This window comes from Lonchura striata, chromosome 5 (assembly GCF_050655825.1).
Source record: "Lonchura striata isolate lonStrDom1 chromosome 5, ASM5065582v1, whole genome shotgun sequence".
NCBI classification, from domain to species: domain Eukaryota; kingdom Metazoa; phylum Chordata; class Aves; order Passeriformes; family Estrildidae; genus Lonchura; species Lonchura striata.
In genome coordinates this window covers 23,598,510-23,622,380 of record NC_140707.1, presented here as the reverse complement: position 1 = coordinate 23,622,380, position 23,871 = coordinate 23,598,510, and the positions used below count along the sequence as shown (strand labels likewise).

At 38.5% G+C, this 23,871-nt stretch overlaps 1 protein-coding gene and 1 long non-coding RNA gene across 2 annotated transcripts; one reads left to right on the top strand and one right to left on the bottom strand.

Annotated features, from left to right (window-relative positions):
- Positions 1 to 2,853: 2,853 nt before the first annotated feature.
- Positions 2,854 to 13,413, bottom strand: LOC146767302 (uncharacterized). Its single transcript, XR_014955951.1, has 2 exons — positions 10,905 to 13,413; positions 2,854 to 6,874 (listed from the first exon to the last, which is right to left on the bottom strand). It is a non-coding gene; the product is annotated as an uncharacterized LOC146767302 (long non-coding RNA).
- Positions 13,414 to 14,007: 594 nt separating this feature from the next.
- Positions 14,008 to 22,422, top strand: PSMA1 (proteasome 20S subunit alpha 1). Its single transcript, XM_021529510.3, has 10 exons — positions 14,008 to 14,133; positions 15,064 to 15,108; positions 17,263 to 17,364; positions 17,855 to 17,958; positions 18,725 to 18,813; positions 19,027 to 19,097; positions 19,960 to 20,089; positions 20,706 to 20,785; positions 21,480 to 21,584; positions 22,073 to 22,422. The coding sequence occupies exons 1-10, from the start codon at positions 14,029 to 14,031 to the stop codon at positions 22,127 to 22,129; spliced, it is 888 nt and encodes a 295-aa protein (XP_021385185.2). The 5' UTR covers positions 14,008 to 14,028; the 3' UTR covers positions 22,130 to 22,422.
- Positions 22,423 to 23,871: the final 1,449 nt, after the last annotated feature.

The window sequence follows — 23,871 nt, the reverse complement described above, 5'->3', positions numbered from 1 at the left end:
GTTAATTAACATTCTTTTAAATTCTGTTAAATTGCTAAAATTTCATTATACTGTCAGGAGTCATAAAACAACCCAGTAAAGAAAATTGCTGAATTATTCCTCTTCAGGGTCTGGCCTGTTTCAACACATGCTTGAATATAATCTCAACTGTTTTGCTTGGCTGTATTATTCCATTCAGTTTTGTGCATGAAAATTTTATAGACCTTAATGCATTTATAAAATCATCAGACTTTAATGCTTTCTTATGCTAAGTATTGGACAAACTTGGACCTTGAAGAAAACAGCATAAACAGAGTCACTAATTGTTTTGTTCATAGTTCAATAAAACTGGAACCTTCAACTTGAGGTATCAGGCTGCAGATGTCTGACAAATAGTGGAACTATGTACAGTATCCCACCTCTTGAATAAAAAAATCTGGACTTTTAAGCCTTCTGGTCTTCTCTATTGTTTGAGATTAATTTTATTTTTTAGCATTCAAAGCAGCAAGGGACTAACAAGACAGTCTATGTAAGCAAATCTCTAGAACAAAAACATGTTCCAAAGAAGGAAAAAATGTAACAGAATCCTGTAATTGTGACTTAGTAATTATATCTGCAAGAGATTCCACATGAGATTAAAAATACAGCAAAATTATATAATTAAGCTAATTAGCTCATTAATGTGGAAGTATTTTGTCATTCTAATCACAGAAGGAATTCATCTGAATAAAAAAGCAGTCAGGAATAAATTGTGGTAGGAGACAGAAATTGTCTGGGTTTAAAATGATACATTTATTTGGTTTATGTCTGTCCTCTAAAACCTAAGCACCCACATTTCTTAGGTTAGTGTTATTTTTATAACTTGTTAAGAGCAAGTTGCTCCTCACACATAACCTGAGCCTTCCATGGTGTTCAGGAAGACATCACAGGCAGTGAAAGCGGTCCAGTTTCAAACAACTTGGCTCAATAATCTTTCCTATTTAAGTCTACTTTTGTAGCTAAAAGTCACTTTTGTTCCCCATATAATACAATAGGATTGCTTAGCATTTGTCATCAATACTGTGTAAAATTGCAGTAATTTATCAGCCTGCTTTTGGAATCTTAGCTGAAAGTCCTGCTGGCCATTCGTTCATGAAGTTGTGCCAGGGGATATCTGGAAAAGGTTCCACACCCAGAGGGTTTTTGGGCACTGGAAGAGCCCCCCAGGGAAGTGGTCACAGCACCAGCATGGCAGAGCTCGAGAAGCTTTTGGACAGTGCTCTCAGGCACAGGCTGTGACTCCTGGGGTGTCCTGGGCAGGGCCAGGAGCTGGACTTGGATCCTTGTGGGCTCTTTCCAATTCTGTGAACCACAGTTTATTGAAAGCAGAACACATTAAGACAGATCAGAATTTACCACATAAGTAGCTGCACACGGAGTGAAGTGAAATGTTTTTGTAGTTCTGATGGGGTTGCTTCTTTTGTCACCTCTTTACAGCACAGTGACACAACCCTCAATATCTGTAAATAATCCAAATGTATTTAGTTGTCAAAGGCAAACAAATGGTGGTAAAGCAGTGTCACAAGGTCAATTAACACATAAGTGACTGGATCATTTAACTCACCTGTTTTTGCACTCAAAAGTAGTGCTTATCATCCTAATGGATGATGTTACAGTAAGAGGAAGAAGAGTTGGATGTGGAAATGTGTTTAAATATTTCCAAGATGCATATTTTTGTTAGCTGATATTTTTAATAAGTAGGGTCTTTTAGAAAATTGTTAACAGCATGTCAGAACTGATTACATAAGTAAAAATAAGGGTATGCTATGGAAATTGTGTAATTATAAATCTAGAAAATGCAAATTATTAACTTCTGTTGATTAAATTTTATTGTGCTTATTTTAGCTAAAATGAGCCCAGAATGCTGGTATACGAAGTAATCGTGTAGAAACAATCAGCCATGTGCACCTGCTGGACCTTGCAATGAAAGGATAACAATTGACCTGGAGTAGCAAAAGCAACACATTTAGAAGGATTCTTCCGTTGCTTTGGAGATTTTTGTATTTGAATTTACAACAACCTTTGAGGAAAAGACCTTGAAAAGAAGCCAACTGGACCCAACAATAGGTTTTTACCAGAGCTGATTAGAGAAACCCAGAAGTTGACATTATGATATCTTTGCACTTATGCTCAATTAGTAGTAACAAGCTAGCAATGGCTGATGCCTAATATAAGAAACTCAAACAGTGTATGAGCCAAGAACTGTGTTTCAGTTTACATCATTAACTGAGTTCCTATTTGTCATGCACTTGCAATACCATTTATGCCATTCCATAATGTTTCCTGTTGTGATTGTTAAATTATGTGTCATCTAATAGCTCTCTACAACTCCCTGAAAATAGGTTGTAGCCAGGTGGGGGTCAACCGCTTCTCCCAGCCAAACAGTGACAAGATGAGAGGACACAGTCTAAAAGTGTGCTAGGGGAGGTTCAGGCTGTACCTGAATCTGGAAAAATGTCTCCACTGGAAGGGCTGTCAAACATTGCAATAGGCTGTCCAGGGAGATGCTGGAGTCACCATCCCTGGTGGGGTTCAAGGAATGACTGCATGTGGCTCTCAGTGCCTTGGTATAGTGGACACAGTGGTGATAAGTCAAAAGCTGGACTTCAAGATCTCAGAGGTCGTTTCCAATCGAAATGATTCTGTGACTATGTAAGATTTTATGAAAGCATGGATAAAACGGTCTCAGGGATTTTTTATAACCTGAAAATCTTCCTACTTCAAACTTGATGGAATTTTATTTACATTCAGAAAAAATACTATATCAATTGCAAGTTATATGAAACACATATATCTTATTTTCTTATAACTACTAGCATAACACTGACCATGAAATGAGTTACAGATGTCTTTATTTAGTCAACATGCAAATACTTTTTCCAGAGCAATAGACATCACATAGTAAATTTCACTCCTACAGTATTCACTAGTACTGACCCACAACAAACGGCAGTGCTATGTTTATTTGAGTATTTTTTACTGCTACATTGAAAATGTTATATTTACTACAATTAGAATGTTTATTAAACATGAGTACTGTATTATGCCAATATATTGTTAGAGAGAAAAGCATAGTGAACAAACAATACAATCAGTAAATGAAGTGAACATGAACCTGTATTACCCTTTATTATTGTTTACTTACTGATTTGTAAAACTTGCTGGTTTGTAGTCTGTTTCTCTGTGGCTGCTGCTAATTACAAAGACTCTAAAATTCATAGTAATTACTGCCTAGTACCAGTGTGTGCTTGGTAAAACATTGAAAGTTTGTGATTCCTAGCCACTTTGGTATTTAGTACTTAATTATTGTAGGGTTTATTGCAAAGCATCAGTTCCCTAAATGTAGGTCTCCTAGATGTATGTAATCTTTGGGATTTAAAATACTACATACTACTTTCATTATTTGATGTCTGAAAATTATAAAAAAGCTTCATATCAGGAGATACCAAAGCAGCTGAGTGATACACTTTAGCTGTAGTTCTTTTCATCACATATTCAAATTGCTGCTATTAATTCTGAGGCACTTTTATCTTAAAAAGTGATCATTACATGTCAGGTGGTACTGTTAATATTCAGGTCTAAACAAGATTTTATGATCTTCAGTTTTGGCCTTGATTTCTTACTGTGAAGTTGTTTAAGTAGTCCTGATCATTAAAATATTACATACTTGGCATATTTGCTTTCTTTAATGCTGAAAGTGAGGAATACATCAGCTACACATAAATTAAGTTTTGCTTTTATTTATTACCATGTCCCCTTCCCATGATTGATGTATTTTTTCATGTGAGCTCTGAAAGGATTGGAGGGGAAAAGGAAAACAGCATTCCAGTTTTAAGGTAAAGTTTAGTTAAATTTTCATTGCTTTCTGATATATGAGAAGAAGATATTTTTCCAGACTCAATAGTTTAGTTGTCAAAATATACATTGAGACAGTTGTGGTGTTAATTGAAAGCCTGAGATGTATCCTACCCAGTTACCCTCCCTAGTCAGGTCTCCTCCACAAACAGGTCTGTACCAAATCTAATGGTGAAATTAGCATATTTCTGAACAGAAAAACCTCAAATTGCTGTAAAATATATTAATCTGGCATGTAAGATAATGAGGTATTTTCCAGCTTTTCAGTTGAGAGGTCTGATTCTTTACTGCCTAGCAAAGTAAAAAGACCTTTGAGAGGATAGGCAGGACTACTGCTTTAATATATATCTATTTTATACTCAGGCTTTGGACAATAATTACCTATAAACAATATTTTTTTATCATCTAAGCTTCTCAGAGCTCTAGCTAAAAGCCTTTGTTTTTATAGTAGATACAGAAATATATTGACCTGGGATGTAAGTGAAATGAGTATATAATTGATTACTGTGGGAAAGGTACTAAGGTTCCAGTTGCCACAGCAGTATCCACAAGCACATTTGGTTAAGTTTGTATTAACCTGAAACATAGATAAACTATTTTTATAAATGTACATGATGGTTTAGAAGATGCTTGTGAAGTTAGGCCAAGCTTTTCAAGTTACTTGAAAAGTTTGTATTAAGTGACAAAATGACCTGCAGAAGTTTAACTTATGTGAACCTTAACCAGTAGAATGGGGTACTTTCCATGAATTTTTAATTGCTTAATCACCAGGAATAGTTCACACATGCAAGTGTAAAATTTTTAGATATGGAATGCTATCTGTTTTTCTTCTTTCCCCACCTTTTTTCCCCTGCTTTTCACTTCATTTTTCCTTACAGACAGGCTATAAGACTTGAAGAGCTCAGGCTATAGGACTTGAAGGGCTCACATCTTAAAAAGTTTTCTTGATGATTAGGAGTAAGCTAAAGACACGTTGTTTGAATAAGGCAAAGGTTCCACATTCTCTTTATCAGCTGATCTGTTTCTGTTCACCCTGAGGGCTTTATCTGTACCAGAGCTCCAGGCCAGATAATCTTACTGATGGCAGCAGGGGAGGGCACAACTATCAGTCCCCTGCATAATGACAATGGGGCAATAACCAAAAATCTATTTCTGCTAATTGAGTTGAAATGTCCACTGAATCAAAATGTTTCCTCATTTCATACATTGTGGAATGCTGGCTCCCAAACTGGAAACTTTTTCAGTTGTCTTACAGCTAAGAGGATTTTTTAGTGTATTTCTTTTGAAATCTGCTCTGGGGTCTTGAGAGGTGGATTGATCTTGACAATTGATCTTGACAATTTCCTAATCTCAGATGATCATTCTCTTTACATTGATAGCCAATATTCCTTGGCAATTTTCTCTTTATACCCACTGAGACCATCAGCACTACTGTCAGGAGTTTTGGGGCTCTTCAGGACCAAATATTAAAACACCTTTTATCCCACCAACATAACTAGAGAATTGTTTGATTGAGCATTCTGCTTCAATCAGATTGGGAAAGAGCAGTGTTCCAAAGACAAAACCCCGTACCTGGGACTCTGATTCTTGAATGAAACCTTAGTAGTGTGTCAGCTCCACTGGTAGCAACTGGAGAAGCTTTTCAGACCTGCAACATCACATTATTTGTTTTCCAGAGAGCCCTAAAACAGGATATTGCCTGTTATCATATAGTTTAAGGAAAAGATCTCCCTGTGGACCAACATTTTCAGCTCCCCATAGTGTATCACAAGTACTTTCCAATGCTACTTCTCTCAAAACTCAGGAGTTACTTGTGCTCCATAAAAGACTGGACTCTTCAGCCTCATTTCAGTTCCACATTTGGAACTACCTTGTGTGCTTCTCAGACTATATCCACACGATCTTTGACCATCTGGTGACCTTTATCAGATTACTGCCTAAAGATTTTTGCCAGAAGTTTGACACTCCAATTATTGAGGGTCATATATCATCTAGAACAATCCTGCAAGCCTTACTTGACACAGCAGGGACAGCAGTCTGTGCTTTCACTGCCCCCTTATTTTTTAGGCAATTTTCTTGTCTTCTGTGTTTCCAGGAAGAATAAAACCACTATAAAAAAGAGATTCTTGAGCATCTTTTCCAAAGGAGCATTGCAGTCCACAAAGTGGAGTGAGCTGGAACATCATATCAGAAGTAAGCAGAAGTGATAGGAAATTACTTCTCTACTGGTTGTTTGGTCAAGTTTTGTCTTTTTTTAAAGTACAGACTTTTTCATGGATGAGTCTGAGGAACTTTATTATTTTAATGTTTTTCTAACTACCCATTTTCCCAGTAATTAGTGGCAGACTTTTGCTTCTTTGGCTAGAAGTTGTGCCTGAGAGACTTGAGAAGGAGGTTTGCTGTCCTCTCCAGAAGTAAATATATCAGGTATCAGACATGTTTGCTAGCAATCTGCCTGGGTTCTTGAATGAGCTGGGAAACAGATTAGGTCAGTCAAGCATCCATATCACATGCAGGAAGTCCATGCCAATGTTCTTGAGACTTTTCTACAAGGAATGTGGTTAGCCAAGACCTACTCTTCCCATGGATGTGAATAGGAAATGCCAGTCTTTCTACTCCAGAGTGGATTCCAGAGTCTTTTGTAATCAGTTGTTGAAGTGTCCTCCTTGTCAGGAATTCAGCTCTATTTCCTGGATGGTGCTAGATTCTTCTAGCAGCTCAATCTATTTGACTACTCTTTTAGCACTGCAACTTCCATGCTAGTACCCTCCTTGGGTTTTTGGTTGTTTTTTTTGTTTTGTTTTTTTTTTTTGCTATAATAGCATTTGCATCTTGAAAGGTTTGTTGATATATTTTTCTCCTTTATCTCCTAGTTTTCAAGTAGGTTTTGAGAATCGTAGTTGTTTCTTCTGCTTCTCAACACTTTGGAGTGGAGAAATGTCACTTGAACTTTGAAGTACTTGTGAATGGTCATCACAGTCCTTTATAAGCCAGCCTAATCCTAGAAGGGTATGCATTAAGGAAGAGAAAGTATGGAAGAACACATGGAAAGATAGATATATGTTTAAAAAGTTACCAATTATTTCAAGAAAATACTTTAAAATGGTGCTAATGCTTATGCAGCAGTGCAGATTAAGAAATGGCATTTCATGAGCTGAGAAACATTCTCTGAAATTCACATTCATTTCACTTTGTAGAAGTGAGTGTATAATGAGTTCATCCCTGGCTGGAAACCAGAGAAAGTCAGTCAATTTCTAAACAATACTCAAAAGTCTGCTAAAGGAGAGTTAAAGCCCTCCCAAAAATGAAGCACTGTTGTTGTTTTAGTGGTATAATACAGTTGCACAATGCTGTGTTACTAAAAACTTTGTAAAAATACAAATATGCATAATGAAGTTGTTATAGTGTCAATTCCTGACCTATTTTTCAGTTTCTTTCCTTCTTTGTGGCTAATCAGATTTAGGCCAAGACCCAGAAGACCATTCACAAATGTGTTGCTGGAGGGTGATACTCAGTATCTTGATTAATCCTTTTAACTCACTAGGCAGATGGTACAACACAGAATTTGGAGATTTAATCACATAACCGTCAGCTTTAAGTAAAAGTAGAAATAAAATATATTTCAACAAAAGCAGAAATCAAATATATTTTATATGCCTTCCTATTTTATTTAAATTTGGGAATACCAACTACATGTTCAAGGTCTAAGTAAAACTGTGGCTATACTGAAGGAAGTCAGTCAAAAAAACCCATTGGTAGTGCTCTAAAGAGTGTAACCCAGAAACTGGATTTTAAAATCCAGGTTGAATATATGCTGAAGAAATGATTAATGAGTCTGATTTGCATTAGAAATATATACTAGTGTCACTTTAAAAGAAAGCTACAATATGAAAGGCTAAGCCACATGCACAGGTGAAACTTGGTTATTATTGATAGGGAAGCAGCCCCAGGGAATTCTTCAAATTACATTATATAAGTGATTTTTTGGATAAGATCCTAAACAAATTAACATAATATTTAGCTTTAGTGGTAAGAAGAGTATTTTTGTCTGAAACAAATCTAAATAACATGCTGGGGATTGTGTAAAGGTAAGAATTTGAGAAAAGGAGCGTTCTCTTTGAAAGATTATTTTGTAACTTTCACCCATGTGATTTTTTGCAATACAGAAAGAAATACAAATCCATTCATATTCACTGCTCACTGTGAGGCAAGAAGTGTCCAGGGCTTTCTGGTAATTGTATTGATATAATGCATTTTGAATTGCATAACAAAAAATTGATAGCCTGTGTCACTGGTCCCTTCAAAATCCTAAGGCATGTATTCAATTTCCAACCTGGAAAATACCTTCCTGTGTTTATTATGTATTATAACACAGTTGAAAGGGTCTATATAAATGCAGGAATAGTCTTCTGATTCACATTTCACAATCTGTTCTTTTTTGTTTTGTTTTTTTTTTTTTTAATTTCCATGCTCCAAGTATGAAACCTTTCATTTGGTAACAACTTTTGTCTGAATAATCATTATTCCTGTTCGCTTGATGACGTGATAAACACAGCTTAAAAATATTTTTGTGCTGTGGAATCTGTTGTGAATGAGACATCTGTAGTCATAAATTCATTTGATACATACTTCTTAAAATGAAAACCAGACGTGCAGATGTGTGACTCTGTGCTGATATGTTAATAACAAATGCAGAGCTTTCTTAGATACTCACTCACTACATTCAAGGCAGGCTTACATCAAGGTGGTCTGGAATTAATTTAGAGCCCTTTTGGCCCATCATTGAATCCTTCCAGGGACCAGGCATAGAAGCCAAGAGTTGTGCCAAATACACTGGATTTAGGATTATCCTTACATCAATGGAATTTTTTCATAATTTAGGCATGTGTGGTGCAGTGTCTGAGCTCCGTGATCTGTCAGAATTATCTCAGTGGACACAGCAGTGCCAGAAGCTCTCTCACATTTGTCAGGACAGGCTTAAATTTCTGCTTGCATTGTTGTTAGTTTAGGAATACATGCAATAAGGATGACAGTGCCAAACAAAATTTGTTCTATGAAAAGTGGGATATGCATGACAGCAAAGCTGTTAAAATCCATGTAGCAAAATTAGGAGCTTGGCAAAAAGTAAAGTAAACCTGGCTGATGACAGCTCGATTTTTAAGACTAAAGCATACTCAAACATCTATTTTTCCTGCATATTAATTCTCTATTGATGTCTTTCCTAATCAAAAAAATTGAATCCACAGTAAGAATAGGCTGAGTCACTTTTTAAAAGATGTGGTCTAGAAATACCAGGACCATTGCCTAAACAGTAAATATTACAATGTTTATCTCTCTCACAGAACTTGAAAATGCCTGTAAAGAGAAGTGTCACATAAATCCTTAATGCTTTGCCATGGACAGTACGTCATTCCTAGGGCCTTTCCTCTCTCTCTCTTTTTTTCTTTTTTTCTTTTTTTTTTTTTTTTTTTTTTTTTTTTTTCTTAATATCCTCCAGAAAATTTGTTTCTGTATGCAAGTGGTTTTCCATTTCTCAAGCAGAAATTTTTGGCACCAGCAGATGCGGCAAAAATATTGTGAACATTTTATTGTGTGATCTACATATAAGGACTCACTGTAAAATATTTATGGCATATAAATGCATAAGTAAGCAGGTAATACTTTGTCTAGTCATTAATTTAATATGACAACGTTAGTGGCAAGGAAATGGGATCCATTAGTGGTCTCATGGCTTCATTTCTGTGCCACGCTGTTATTTCCTATCTGTGATGATTCTTTCATAGGGAGAAATTTTGAACCTAAGATAGTATTTATTTGTGAATCTGTTCACCATTCTCCCTCAAAATCTTATATATCCACTGCTGAAGGTTTGATGATATTTTGGTTTTGATTCAGGAATGCTCAAAAATAGTTCCAACAATATGAATCAACAGAGCAGTTCATGTATTTGAAAGAGCTTATGCAGCTATATGCCCACTGAAATGGATCTTTTATCCACAGAAAATTTGTAACTGCCATTCTTTTTCATTTAAATGAAAAGCTTAGCAGATTTTCTGATAACTGCAACAATATCTTTCATAATTATCCATAAATTATGATAATAATTCTTCAGTTGTATTTTGATGACTCAAACAATTCTACATATGCTGTTTAAAGCATAACTTCTAGGCTAGCAAGCAATTTACAGCTCAAAGTACATTTTTCTTGTACAATAAAAGCATATTATACAGAAACTCTTCCTCACTCAGAGTGAAGAAATAAATTTCAGTCCAAGAAATAGCAATAATATCCATCTAAATTTAAATATATTGTTGGTCCATTCAAACAAGAACCTACAAATAAAAGCTATTTCCATGACCAGGATATGCTACAACAGCTCTGCTGTGTTGAACCTTGTGCCCTTGTTTATTCCAGAACTGGACAGAATGAGCCAGACTCTTCCCTGCAGCTCTCTTTCACAGGGATTATTTAAACCTGCTTTCAGCATTGCCTGCTCTTTCCTAGCCAGCTTTGATGATCAAGCAAGGTTAGTTGCCCTGCAGGCCTGTCCTGAAAAGGTCAACTGATGTCAGTCCACAAAAGCTATGGATTAAAAAAAGTAAGGAGTGGGCTTTAAAATGCCTGTAGTTGATACCTCAATTGGTCAGTAGTTTAAAAATGGAAAAAAATGCCTTTGGCAACATGAATGCAAGTTTGTCTTAGAGACTGAAATGTCTGCACCTCTACTAATGTGGCAGCAAAAGAATAGGAAAGAAATTTGGTATAATTTACATAGAGAGGTTATTTTTTCCTATTTACAGTATTAATACAAAGCAATATATTTTTTTCTTTGTAAGAACTTCCAAGATCATCTTTAAATGATTCTAAAGACAAATATGTACACTTATATTTGCTGTCAAATTTTTATTTTTAGTCTTAACCTACTTGATGAAAATGTCATCAAATACTACATATGTCATACACCAAGGCTTCTAATTAATTAATTGAGTAGTCTTGTCACCATATATCTATTAATGAAGCAAATCTCTTACCTGTATTAAATCCAAATATGGATTGTTCACATTGTCAAGGCTGTAAGACAGTTCTCAAAATAACTTAGTCAAAATGCTCAGTCCTGAGCGCATTATGACAGCACTGCTATTTGTGGGCAACCACTTGTCCATCTGACAGGAGTGGCTCTGTGATCTCTCTGGGATCTATTCTTCCCCTTCTCCAAGGGGATGGAGGCACTGCCTTCATTCAGTCTGCCTCTTACTCTGGCACAGCAGTTTTCTTCTCCTCCTTTGGCAGTGCTGTGCCCAAGCAGCACAACGTGCAGCCCCTGGGAGTGCTCCCAGAGTGTCACCACTGACCTCAGAGGAGCCAATCTTTTGCCAAAATACTCCACCTAAATACAGGAGCATAGCACACAGGGGTTAATGTGGGCTGATAGTGAGTGGTATCCCAAAAAGGGACTTGCAGGAATGTTGTTTCCTCTCGTGAATCAGCAGAAGCAGAGGCATAATGGCCTTGCCTTTCAGTTGCTGTACATTAATCTCTGCAGAGCAATGCCTGTCATCGCTCAGATGTCAGATGCTGTTTATAACTCTGCTGGAAACACAGCATAGAATAAAACAGGCTCATTAGTTTCTCTTGAGACTGTATATGCATGGTTTAGGATAGCTATGCTTTCACTGCTGCTCTTAGCTCAAACATTGCAGCAGCAGCATCGGTGGCTCAGACAGTTGTTTAGTCTGTGAATTTGTCCAGTTGCTCTCTCAGTATGTGACCAAAAGACCATGATGTGTTCAGGTGCAGAGGTTTCCACAGTATAGGTATGACAAGACCCAGAAGTGCCCCCTGGGCTTGGCTTGAGCCTGCTGCTTTTAAAGACACCCTGCACCAGAACTGCAGGATGGAGAGAAGTGTTGAATCTATTCAGCTTCTCTGTGCCAGCTGTGATTTGGAAAGAGTTCAAAGCCTTTCCTTCTTTATCTGCTATTTACACTGAGGACTTCTACTCCTTACTGGCATCCTTTACATGAAGCTATCCCATAATTTGAATCCTTCTTTTTACTTTTCCCAGTGCCACATCATTTCAAGGTAGGAAACAAGAGTCATGGCCAATGTTCAACGGTGTCAGATGCAGTATGGATTTACACAGTGGCACAGCAATGCTTTATGTTTTGTTCTCCGTCCTAATCATTCCTTACATTTAATTTGGACACTACTGGGCACTGAACTTGTTTTCATACAGCTATCAATTGTGTATTCATTGCTCTGAAGTCATCCTGGTTATCAGGTTACCAAATGTGAAACTAAAAAGGGGAAAATATTATTTTCTCCTTAGATTTTTTAATAAGTAGTTCATTTAAATGTGAGGATAGTTTTAGCTTTACTTTTCAGTCCTGTACTCTTTTATATTGTGATGTCTCAATGTAATATACTGATTGCTTTTTCACTCTGCAATTAGATTTCTAATATATGCAAAACACTTCCTTTCTGGTGTGATGCCTTTGTTATCTGAGCAACAGCCATTTGATTTTTGCCTTGTTGATTTTGCCTTTCTCGCCTTCTGAATCGACACCTTACACCCTCAGTTCAAATACTTCAACGAGGAATAGGCTGGGCCCTCTTTAATGCCAGCACATTGAGGTGAAATCATTGAGGTGAAATCACCTCCAACCCTCTGGCTTTAGCCCTGCCTGTAGAGCTCTCGTCCTGAGCCTAAGGGACAAGAAGGAGCATCCAGAAGGAAGTGAATGACTTCCTCCCACGGTAAGCGTTTCCCGTTCCAGAGATTATTCCTGTCTCCGGCATCCCCTTGCGCTGCTGCCCTGGGAACACGGAGCCGTTGTGCCGCCTGCAGGATCCCCGTCCCCTGCCCCCTTCCTGCTGCCACGGGACCCCAGCCCCGCCGCTTCAGAATAAATTGTTAATAGCTGGACATCTGGTGGCTCCGGGTTTGGCTTTATCTTGTTCTATCCATCTAATAAAGGGGGAAGGATTACTCCGGAAAATACTTCGGTTGTTATTTAATAAACCTGCGACAGCTCATACAGCTCCCAAAAGTTCTTCATTTCTGCAGCTATTACCAAAATTCTCCACGAAGTTTTACAATCCTGCCTTTTGATCGCTAAACCCGCGGCTGCTGACATTCCTGGCCGTACAAACACTGAACAATGGGGAGTCTTGGCGTGGTTCAGCCTTCTATGCAAATTAATGCGGTTTTGCCAAAACGTGAGGAAACGTCTGCATGTCGCTCTGCTCCCGTGGCCGGGGTGGATGGAGCTCTGGGGAGTCCGGAGTTCCAATATTATAATATAATATAATATAATATAATATAATATAATATAATATAATATAATATAATATAATATAATATAATATAATATAATATAATATAATATAATATAATATAATATAATATAATATAATATAATATAATATAATATAATATAATATAATATAATATAATATAATATAATATAATATAATATAATATAATATAATATAACATAACATAACATAATATAATATAATATAATATAATATAATATAATATAATATAATATAATATAACACATAACATAACGTAACATAACATAACACATAACATAACAAACATTAGAATAGAATAGAATAGAATAGAATAGAATAGAATAGAATAGAATAGAATAGAATAGAATAGAATAGAATAGAATAGAATAGAATAGAATAGAATAGAATAGAATAGGAGTCCCCTGTTGCCGTAGGAAGTTACTGGGGCGTCCGGAGTATAGTATAGTATAGTATAGTATAGTATAGTATAGCATAGCATAGCATAGCATAGCATAGCATAGCATAGTATAATAATATGAGTCCCCTGTTGCCGTAGGAAGTTTTTGGGCAGCGACACCAGGGAGAGGCTTCGGGAATATTTTACTGCAACCTCCTGAAGCTCATCAGCTTGCTTCATAAAATGCTTACACATCCTGTTCCCACACAAAAACGGTGAGGAAAGGAAGTAGTTTCCGAACCAAACAAACTTTTTTATTTATTATTATTATTATTATTATTCAGAAAGCTTAAAAATAACAAACCAATTTCGGCAATTTAAACCGGCCCCCAAGGAGCCGCCTCGCTCAGGGCGGCGCGCAGGCGCGGCCCATCGATGAGTCGCGGCGCGGCCCATCGATGAGTCGGGGCGCGGCTGGCGCTGCCTGCCCGCCGCCCGCCCGCAGCGCTCCGCTCGCCGCCCGCCGCCGGGAGCCGCCGGGAGCCGCCGGGAGCCGCACCATGGTGAGGGCCGCGGGCCGGGCCGGGCACACAGCCCGGCACAGGGAGCCCCGCCGCTGCCCGGCCTGCCCGGCCCGCGCGGGGCAGCCGGCAGAGCGGGCGGCGGGGAGCGGGCCCGTGAGTAAGCAGTTCCCGGGCCGCGCGGCGCCGCGGGCGGGACTGGGCCTCGCTGCCGGCGGGAGCGGGCCCTGCTTGGGCCCCGGGGCACAGACCTCCGAGCCCCGTGAGGATGCGTGCGGATATCTCCCCAGGGGTCTGGAGCACCTCTGTTGTGAGGAGGCTGCGGGAGCTGGGCCTGTTCAGTCTGGGAGAGGGGATTCATTAATGCTTACAAATATTTCATAGGCGGGCGAAGAGGACTGTGCCAGACCTTTTTCAGTGGGGCCCAGTGACAGGATAAGGAGCAGTGGCCATAAACTGAAACAAAAGAAGTTTCACCTCAACATAAGGAAAATCTTCTTTACGCTGATACAGAGCACTGGGAGGGCTGCCCAGGGGGGCCATGGAGTCTCCATCTCTGGAGACATTCAAACCCACCTGGATGAGCTCCTTGTCACTGCTCCTGTGACCCTGCCTTGGTAGGGTTGGCCTGGATGATTTCTAGAGTCCCTTCCACCTCACAGTTCGACAAAAGGAATTTAACAAAGTAAGAATTTGTTTACAGAAAGGGCTGTTGTTGGAATGGGCTGCCCAAGGAAGGTGGTGGAGGCACCATCCCTGAAGGTTTAGGGAAGCTGGATGTGGCACTCAGGGCCATGGCCTAGTTAACAACTGGGTCGTGTTCAGTCACAGATTGGACTCGATGTATCAGAGATGTTTCCAATCTTATTGATTGTGTAGTGCTGGGATTCTGTGAAAACAACCAGGGTTTCCTCCAGGAGCACTCTCTTAGCTTATTAGGGATACTAATGAGTTTTATTTTGTTCATTCCAGTTTCGCAACCAGTATGACAATGATGTCACAGTTTGGAGCCCGCAGGTAAAACCTTTATACACTTGCTCACTGGGGTTTTAACTTGCTTTTTGGGTTTTCTCCACCTCACAGCAGTGGTATTACAGTCACAAAGGTTGTGCTCAGGTACCTGAAGCTTCCTACAGGCTGCTCCCCTCTCCCTTTGTAGGCTGTAGGTGACCAAGAAAGCCCTCAGCACACCCCTGTCTGCTGATGTATGAACCTAAGTGCTGCTTACCTGGGCCTTGTTCCCTCCAGGTGCTTAAGGCAGTTGCTTTCTAAATGTACCTGTGAGGTGCAAAAGAGATGGTGTCATCTTCGGGTGGTTGGACAAGATGATCTTGTAAAGATCCCTTCCAACCCAAACCATTCCATGACTCTGTGATCCATTCACAGAGCTATAATAAGTTGGTAGGTAAGGTACACAAAGCATGAAACAGTTGCAATCTCCCCAAAGTTAGGCCATTACTGGGTCTTTCTCTATTTTGTCCGCTAGATAATTGGGATGTTCAAGTGAGATTTACATTTGAGTTTGAAATTTTACTACTTATGAATCAGTTTCACACTGTTTTTTGTTACTGAAAATATACATTGTGTGTTCTTAAACTTACACAGGCTGTGTTGAAAGTAAATATTTTGGAATTTTAAAAGGCACTGTCAGCTGAGGTGTTTAATATTGCCTCTTCTCTCACTATGGATATTTTAAGACAGGATACTTACAGAAAACCAGAGCCTTGGAAAAAGACTCGTTTATGTATTCAGGAAAACTGGAGGTTTATTTAAAATGCAAGTAGCAAATTGTATTAATATAAAGCTAATGTATCATTAGTTTGTGGGTTTGTATTGCTACTGAAATTATTCATCATGTAGCACTATTGCATGTGAGATTCATTTTCTGTACAGTGCAACAGAGAGTGTTCTCTCCTTTCCATTCTCCGTGAAGACAGCCTTGAATATTTCCCTTTTTTCCACTCAATGCCATGATAGGTGTAGGTGCCTTTGAAGGTGTTGATGCCTTTGAGCTGTTTTCAGTCTTCTTAATGGTTGTGTTTCTCTGGCAGGTTCTGTATCACAAACTTTTTTTGTTTTATCTGTTACTTTAAAAGTTACTTTTAAAATGATAACATTCACTTGAGATTTTTAGCAGATACTGCAAAATATCAGCAACACAAATTTCTCTGTTTTTTTAAGTTGCCTTGAAAATATTAATAGTGTTGGGTTTGTTCTGAAAAAAAGACATTTTAAATTGCTGCTGTGATGCAACTGCTACTCTATCCATTCTTGCAGGTGAGGCAGTCATGTGATGCCATAATAGTTTTTGGCACTGTTAATGCAAGAGCAAATAATACTTTACTGGGAGATGTTTTTGAATATGTTAATAAAGAAAAGGAAATAGGAGATTTAAAAACTCAAAGTGGTTTCTCATTTTTACAGTCTTGCATGTCATTCCTGACAGCTGACAAATTCATGTTGGACAGGTCACAGCAATTCAGTGCTGCTCTTGGGCAGGAAATATCTTATGTTACTGAAATTCCAGTTACAACAGGGGATGAAATTCAACATTAGGGTCTTTCTAGTAGACCTAAAAAAAGAACCTTATGCCAAAAATCCCCAACAACCTATGGGAAGGTGGTATCCTGTAGATCATCCCTTGCACATTCACCATAACAGTTGCTGTGTTCCCCTCCTTGCCAGCTGATGGGATGCAGCTCCATGGTGTCATGCTTGCAGGATAGGAGTGCCTGTATTGGCTGGCTGACATAGGCTGGAGTGCTGAAAATGGGGAAAACCCTCAGTGGTTCTGTTACATGCACACGAAAGCTCCTGACCACCTCTGCAGAACTTGTAGGGACTTCATTTCCTTTGAGACCTCTACTCCTGTTTCAGACTTGACTGCAGTTGGCCAATAACTTGTTCAGATATTATTGGGGAATGGCTGGTGAGACACAACAATTGTGTAAGACTCATTTCTTCAGCAAACCAGAAATTTTGCTTTGCATTAAAAGTTAAGTATCCAACTTCAGCTGGAAGTTCCGTCTTTGAATCATGTGCTGATTTAACCTATTGTGCAGTGAGTGTCCCCGTTGGGGTGGGATATCAAAAGTCTGAAAATGCAAAATTGGAAGCTGATTCAGAGAATTAACTAGAGGGTGATTGACAACCTTCAACTTGGTTTTGCAGGGCCGAATTCATCAGATAGAATATGCCATGGAGGCAGTGAAACAAGGCTCAGCTACTGTGGGGCTGAAGTCAAAAACACACGCTGTCCTGGTGGCTCTCAAGGTAACTGCGGAACTCTGGTCTCAGTGGGGACAATAATGTTCATAAAAAAGTTTTGGTTTGGCAAATTAATTTTGTGCAGTCTGTACTTAGACATGAAATGTAAATGCAATTGCAGATTCCCTTTGCATGAGGACTGAAATACTTCCAGTACCTATGCAAAGTAGATCTGCACAAAATGGTGAAAGACATGAAGAGAAGTTTTCTTTTCCTTTAACAGATGTGTTCTTTTTTTTTTGTTTTCTTTTAATTTGTTATTAAGCAGTAAATACATTCCTTTCTTTTCCCAAAACTTTAATCTGTTCTTTTCTTTTGTTCTGAGAGAATTGAAGTGGAATTAGGTTTTTCTTGTCTCCTGTTGCAAGTTTATAAATTCAATTTTTTTTATTGTTTCATGAACATACTCAGTTCTTGCTATAAATGTTAGCAGATTTCTCCACAGTGCTTGGCAGACTGTTCAGTTTGCCACATAGCTTTCTCCTTTTATGCACAGAGAGCACAGTCTGAGCTGGCAGCTCATCAGAAAAAAATCCTGTACGTTGACAACCATATTGGTATCTCCATTGCTGGACTTACTGCCGATGCAAGACTCTTGTGGTGAGTATCCTGCTTGTTGACATACACAGTGCTGCAATAATGAGGGAAAGTTCATTCAGACTATTGCAAATGGCATTTTCTGCTTTGCTGAGGATTTGTCTTGAGTTGCAGCTTAATGTTGTATTGTGCCAAAGACCTCAGCATGAAATTCTGGCAAGTTTTTAACTAGTTGGCAGAAACCTCATTTGTTTGGCCAAAAATTTTGCTCTTTGGTTTTGTTACAAGTAAAACAGTCCTGTCTGGTTTTCTCAGTGTGAGAGGGTTTCCAAGCAGTCTGAGAAACTCTATAGCTTCTTTTCCTCTGGCAGCTGCTTCTGTGTACACACATTTGAGAAAGTCATTAAACACATACAGTGCTGTTTGTGTGGGCTTCAGGGGGGCTTGCTTTTAGCAGCTCTGATCAGAAGGGCTGGAGAGGATTTCTGAAACAAGTTTTAATTGTTGCAGTGTCACAAGGCAATGTTACCATTTAACCTTGCCATTTCTCCAGAGGATCCTTCTGTTGCCTGCATGAACTTCTACTTTCTTTGCATTTGTATGGCTGAAATGCCCAGTTTATACTTCATCAAACCTGTGGTCAACTTTCTCAATAACAATGATAGGTCATGTAGAAATGAAATTCTGGGAAGCCTTTGACCCTTTTCCTCATGAAGAGAGTTGAAACAAAAATAACCTTAACAGACAAGCCTTGAGACAAAACCTCATCATGTCTTTGATCCATGCACTGATTTGAATTTTTTTTTTTTTTAATATTTTTGTTCCCTAGCAATTTCATGCGTCAAGAGTGTTTGGATTCTAGATTTGTGTTTGATAGACCTCTTCCAGTTTCTCGCCTAGTGTCACTAATTGGAAGCAGTATCCTTTTTTTATACACTTCATAAAGTGAATTTCATCTATCACAGCTTAAAAGTTGAAAAAGTTTTTTGGACAATTCTTCATTCACACTGTATGTGTATACTTTTGGAGAACAACCCATAAGGATGCATTTTGGTTCATCTCTGCTTGGTTTAGGAAAACTTTTGGGTAATTATCATATAATTTTGAGATTGTTTCCTTAGCTTTCTTAAGAAACCCAGATTCCAACTCAGCGCTACGGCAGGAGGCCCTATGGAGTAGGACTGCTCATCGCAGGCTATGATGTGAGTAAACTGCTCTGGCTGCTACTGATCTGCAGGAAAATGTGCTCAGGGAAACTATGTAACAAATAGATGTTGAGAGGGAAAGATGGAAGAGGCAGACTCATCAAAATTCTCTGCATAAGGAAATCATTTTCTGTATCTTACCCTAAAACAGTGTTAATAGCTAATCCTTCCTACACTTACTGAGTATTTTAAGGTGCAAAGATGGGATTTATGTAAATATTTTGCAATTGATTTTGGATGCTTACAAACTATTATTTTAAAAACTTCCAGTAAAAAAATGGATGTGGAAATCACTGCTGGCCTCTCTCTCACTTGTTTAGCAACAACATTTTGCTTAATGCAGCACACACGGAATCTCTGTCCTCAGGATTGTTTACATGAGGATGGTTGGAGGAAATTTTGATATTGTCTGAAATTTTGGATGGCGTGGTTTAGTCTACAGCAAGTTTTTACTTTTTTGTAGATGAGAGGTGTGTATAAAATATCTGCTGCAAGCCATGAAGTAGGGAACTTACTTATGCACAGTGCAATTTGTAGAACAGAGAAAGAAACACTTTTTTTGTGCCAGCCATCCTGCCCATCTAAAAGCTGCAGATGGGAGAAGTGGGGGAAAAGAGGTTTTTGGGGTTTTTTTAATAGTTGTTGTGTTTCTTTAAACAACAGTTTTTGAAAGAATTGTGTAAGAACAGTGATATGATCAGCAATATAAAGTATATATAAAACATGTTTCTGTGCACACATGTAGGTGTGATGTACCATGAAGCAAAACTCTTTTAAAAAATTTTATGCTCTAGCAGCAGTCGGTGTGAATTTATATATTTGTTTAACATTCTGTGGGGGTTTTCTTCTCTCTTTGAAGGATATGGGCCCTCACATCTTCCAGACTTGTCCCTCTGCAAACTATTTTGACTGCAAGGCAATGTCCATTGGTGCTCGTTCACAGTCAGCACGAACTTACTTGGAGAGGCACATGACTGAGTTCACTGACTGTGAGTAGTGGAGCTCTCTCTACCCACTGGTATTCATCAATTCTGCAGTTTATCTCCTGCTGCCACTCCATTCTTTTGCATTGAGTGAGATGAAGATAAATATTGTGAACCAAGTTTGGCATAACTGTAAATCTGCATAAAGACAAAATTTTAGAGAATATGGCTGAGATTTTCATGTCTTAACATGTGGGTGTTTATTTCATCTAATGGAAAGAAAAGCTGTGAAAAACGTTAAGAGCCTCTGCCCTTTTTAACTCAGGAAAAATGTTTCCATAGCAGAGCAGGGTTAGTATGTCAGGGCAAGTATTTAGGTGCTGCATTTAAAGTGGTGAATTTATTTTTCTTACAGGATGATGATGAGGAACCATTTAATACCTGCTTGGGGGGAAAAAGCTTAAATCAAGGCAGGGGTCAAAAATGGGTGCACTTGGCCTCAAATATAGGGGAAGGCTGGTTTCTCAAGGAAAACTTTTATAACCAGCTCTGCTCAGAAATGAGAGGAAGTCTGGGAGTCAAGCTGATTTTGGAGTTGTCAGCTAGGATTAGGAAGAAGCGGAATGAGTGTCTAGAGGTAATACCATATAGGTTGTCAATGTCTTTCTGATCCTATTTTAAGGTAATCTAAATGAGCTAGTTAAACATGGACTGCGAGCCCTGAGAGAGACTCTTCCTGCTGAACAGGATCTAACCACCAAGGTAAGGACTAGGTTTCCTTTGCCATTGTTACTCTGAAGTAACTGTGACAAAATTCTTGGAAGTATGGCTGGCACCAAAACTTTGAAGCTGAATACTGCTAGATAATATCTTCATTTCAGGTTGCCAGTTTATCTACTGTTCTGTGTTCATCTCAGGTTTAAGTTTCTTCACAAAAACGATGCGTTCACTAAATAAAACACTGTTTCCTTGGTGGCTTCACTCTATCTTAAGCTTTGATCAGTGGTTAAGATGCATCACCTGCGGCTGTAGAATCCCAGCTTTGCATTGTAAGCACAGTCAGTAATTCACCTGGGCGGTGAGTGGAGGTTATGCACCAGCAGTTTCTAGAGCATCCAGCATCACAAAGCTGCACAAACTTTTGACAATGAATTGAGGACCTGTTGAAGAAGAAAATTCTTAGTATATCCAATTATCTACCATTTTCCATGTTTTTTTATTCTTAGCTTGCCATGTTTTTTAGAGGTCATAAAATACTGAAAATCAAAATGAGTTGAAAATAAGTGGTTTTGAGAAATTGTGTGTGTTATTAAAAAGAAAATGATAGAAATTTAAACCCTTGAATGGCATTACTTAGAAGAGTTTGAAATTTGATAGCTTTTGTAAATGAAAGCTGTAAAGCCAAAGTTAATTGCAGAAAAATGCTTCTCACTGCTTCTGACCACTTGCTTGACAGAATGTTTCAATTGGAATTGTGGGCAAAGACATGGAGTTTACCATCTATGATGATGATGATGTAGCACCATTCCTAGAAGGTCTTGAGGAGAGACCACAGAGAAAGGTGAGTGGTTCAGTTATGAATAAATAGGCTTGGTTGAAAGACAATAGTTAGAGATGATCTATTATGTTTAACATAAATTTAACTCTACTACTGTACCAGAGTATTAGGAAGGTAATTTTTAAAATATGTAGTTACTATATGAACACTGCATCATCTGATAATTCAGATGCTTATTAAATCAGTTTATTCTGGATTTATGCCAGGCTGTTCCAATGTCATCTTCTTTCCTCATCTCTGATCAAGTAGGAGCTTTCGAGTTTTACAGCAGAAGTGGTTGCATATGTTTCTCATGCCCTTTGCAAGATGCCTCTCTAGTTTCCTAATTACCAACTGTGTCCTGCTTGTGCTTAATGTGGGTAACAGTAATTTGTGAGCTGTTGGCTTACACAAGCTGCATTTACCACTCATGGTGCTCCAATGGGGATAAAGCTGATTTGTCAAGTGTTGTCTTCTGCCTTCCTAAAATATTTCTTTTCCCTCTGTCTAAGCTGGTCCCGCCAGTTGAAGAAACTGTGGAGAAGGCAGAGGAGCCGATGGAACACTAGTTGGTGGATGAGTTCCTCTGTTAATGTATAATTATCCAGGAACATTTATCCATTTGCTGGTAACTTTATCCTCACCTCTATATGTTTTATGATACTACATTCTGAGGATTGCTCGCAAAGAAAGAAACCAACCAACCCACCTATCCTTAAAAGATAGACAGGAGGACATATCTGGGTGTAACTTGGACAAGAAAGGTGTAATCATTTTCTAAATAGTACACGATACTGTTTTATAAAGAAAAGATACTGTCTTTAACTCATAAGGACAAGTGGAAATAAATCACTTTCTCGGATTCTGCTGTGAGTTTGGGTTTTTTTTCAGTCTGAAAAAACAGCTATTCACAAATAGCAGTGTCATGCCAAGCTGCCATTCTGTGTTTGACCATTTGTTAGAGTGTTTGCTTACCATGTAGAACTGAGGGGATCTTAAAATGCCTATGAAACCATAAAATAGTCATGGAGCAAACAGGGAACAGCGTTTACCTGTGTCAGCTTGTCCCAACTGAAAAGGCATTTGAAGCTGACAGTCAAAAGGTCAGTTTTTTTGGGGGAATTTGCTCAACCCCAGCTTTTTTAGAACTGTCAGTGTCTTTTTTAGAGCCATCAGCCAGTCTTGGGGGCAGAACAGGGCTTTTAGCTCACTGAGGGCTGAATTGGAGTTAACAAAAACCCACCAGAAGTTCCCATTAGAGGTCTCCACGGCTTTGTCTCTTCAGCTTGGTCTGCAACTGGTACTCTTTGGATTTGGGCTGAATGCCACGAAGTCTGGGAATAACAGTGAGTTCCTCAGGGTCATCTGCCAGGGAAGCCCAGTGAATTGGTGCTACCTGGGCGGGATGCTGTATTGTAAGCAAGAAAGAGTTCATGTTTTTCTATGTTGGATCACTAATATAATTGTTCTCCCCAGTGATTGCATTGAAAATTGCAAGGAATAGTCTTCTGGAGTGGACCCACATAGGCCCTGATAGCCTGCTCAGTGTACTTGAAAAAAAAAAAAAGCCTGGAACCTTCAGATTAATAATTTATTAATATTTCTTAATTAAACAAAAATTAATAAATCATGGTGCTGTTTTGAACAGGCTTTCAATACTGTCTTGAATCCATACAAATAGTTCAGTCATGAAAATAGCAGAACAGCAGTGCCAGGGCTGCATATTTGGTTTTTAAGTGTTAGAAAAAGCTGCTTTTATTTTTCCTAAATTTATTTTTATTTTACGTTTTCTCTATTTTTCTATTTCTTTCCTCCCTTATTTCACCTTTTACTCATTTTTCCCTCTCTTACTCATTTTCATTTTTCCCCTTAATTACTTTTTCACCATTATTTATGTTTTCCACTTTATTTATTTTCCCATTGGTTTTTTCCTTCTTTTCCTTCCCCTTGCTTCCCCCTTGTTTTTCCACCCCCCATTTTTTTCTCTCCCTTTGCTTCTCCCCACATTGTTTTTTTTCTCTCCCTTTGCTTACTCCCCACATTTTCCCTCCCTTTGCTTTTCCCTTATTTATTTATATACCCTCTTCTTTATTCATTTCCCGTAATCTATTTTTCCAGTTCATTACTGATTTCCCCCAATTACTTTTTCTCCCCACCCATTTATTTGTTCTTATTTATTTTTCCCTTTACCATTTCCGAGCCCCCCTTTTATTGTCTTTTTTTTGGTTGTTACTTATCTAATTGCTTTCTATCTATATCTGTCTATATCTATCTCTATCTCTATATTTCTGTCTCTCTCTCTCTGTCTCTC

Excerpts from the sequence above, each read along its gene's own strand:
- PSMA1 (XM_021529510.3), top strand. The coding sequence starts at position 14,029 with ATGAGTCGGGGCGCGGCTGGCGCTGCCTGCCCGCCGCCCGCCCGCAGC. Across the intron at positions 17,365-17,854 it reads CTGTCCTGGTGGCTCTCAAG|AGAGCACAGTCTGAGCTGGC; the intron begins GTAACTGCGGAA and ends TTTTATGCACAG. Across the intron at positions 20,786-21,479 it reads AACAGGATCTAACCACCAAG|AATGTTTCAATTGGAATTGT; the intron begins GTAAGGACTAGG and ends CTTGCTTGACAG.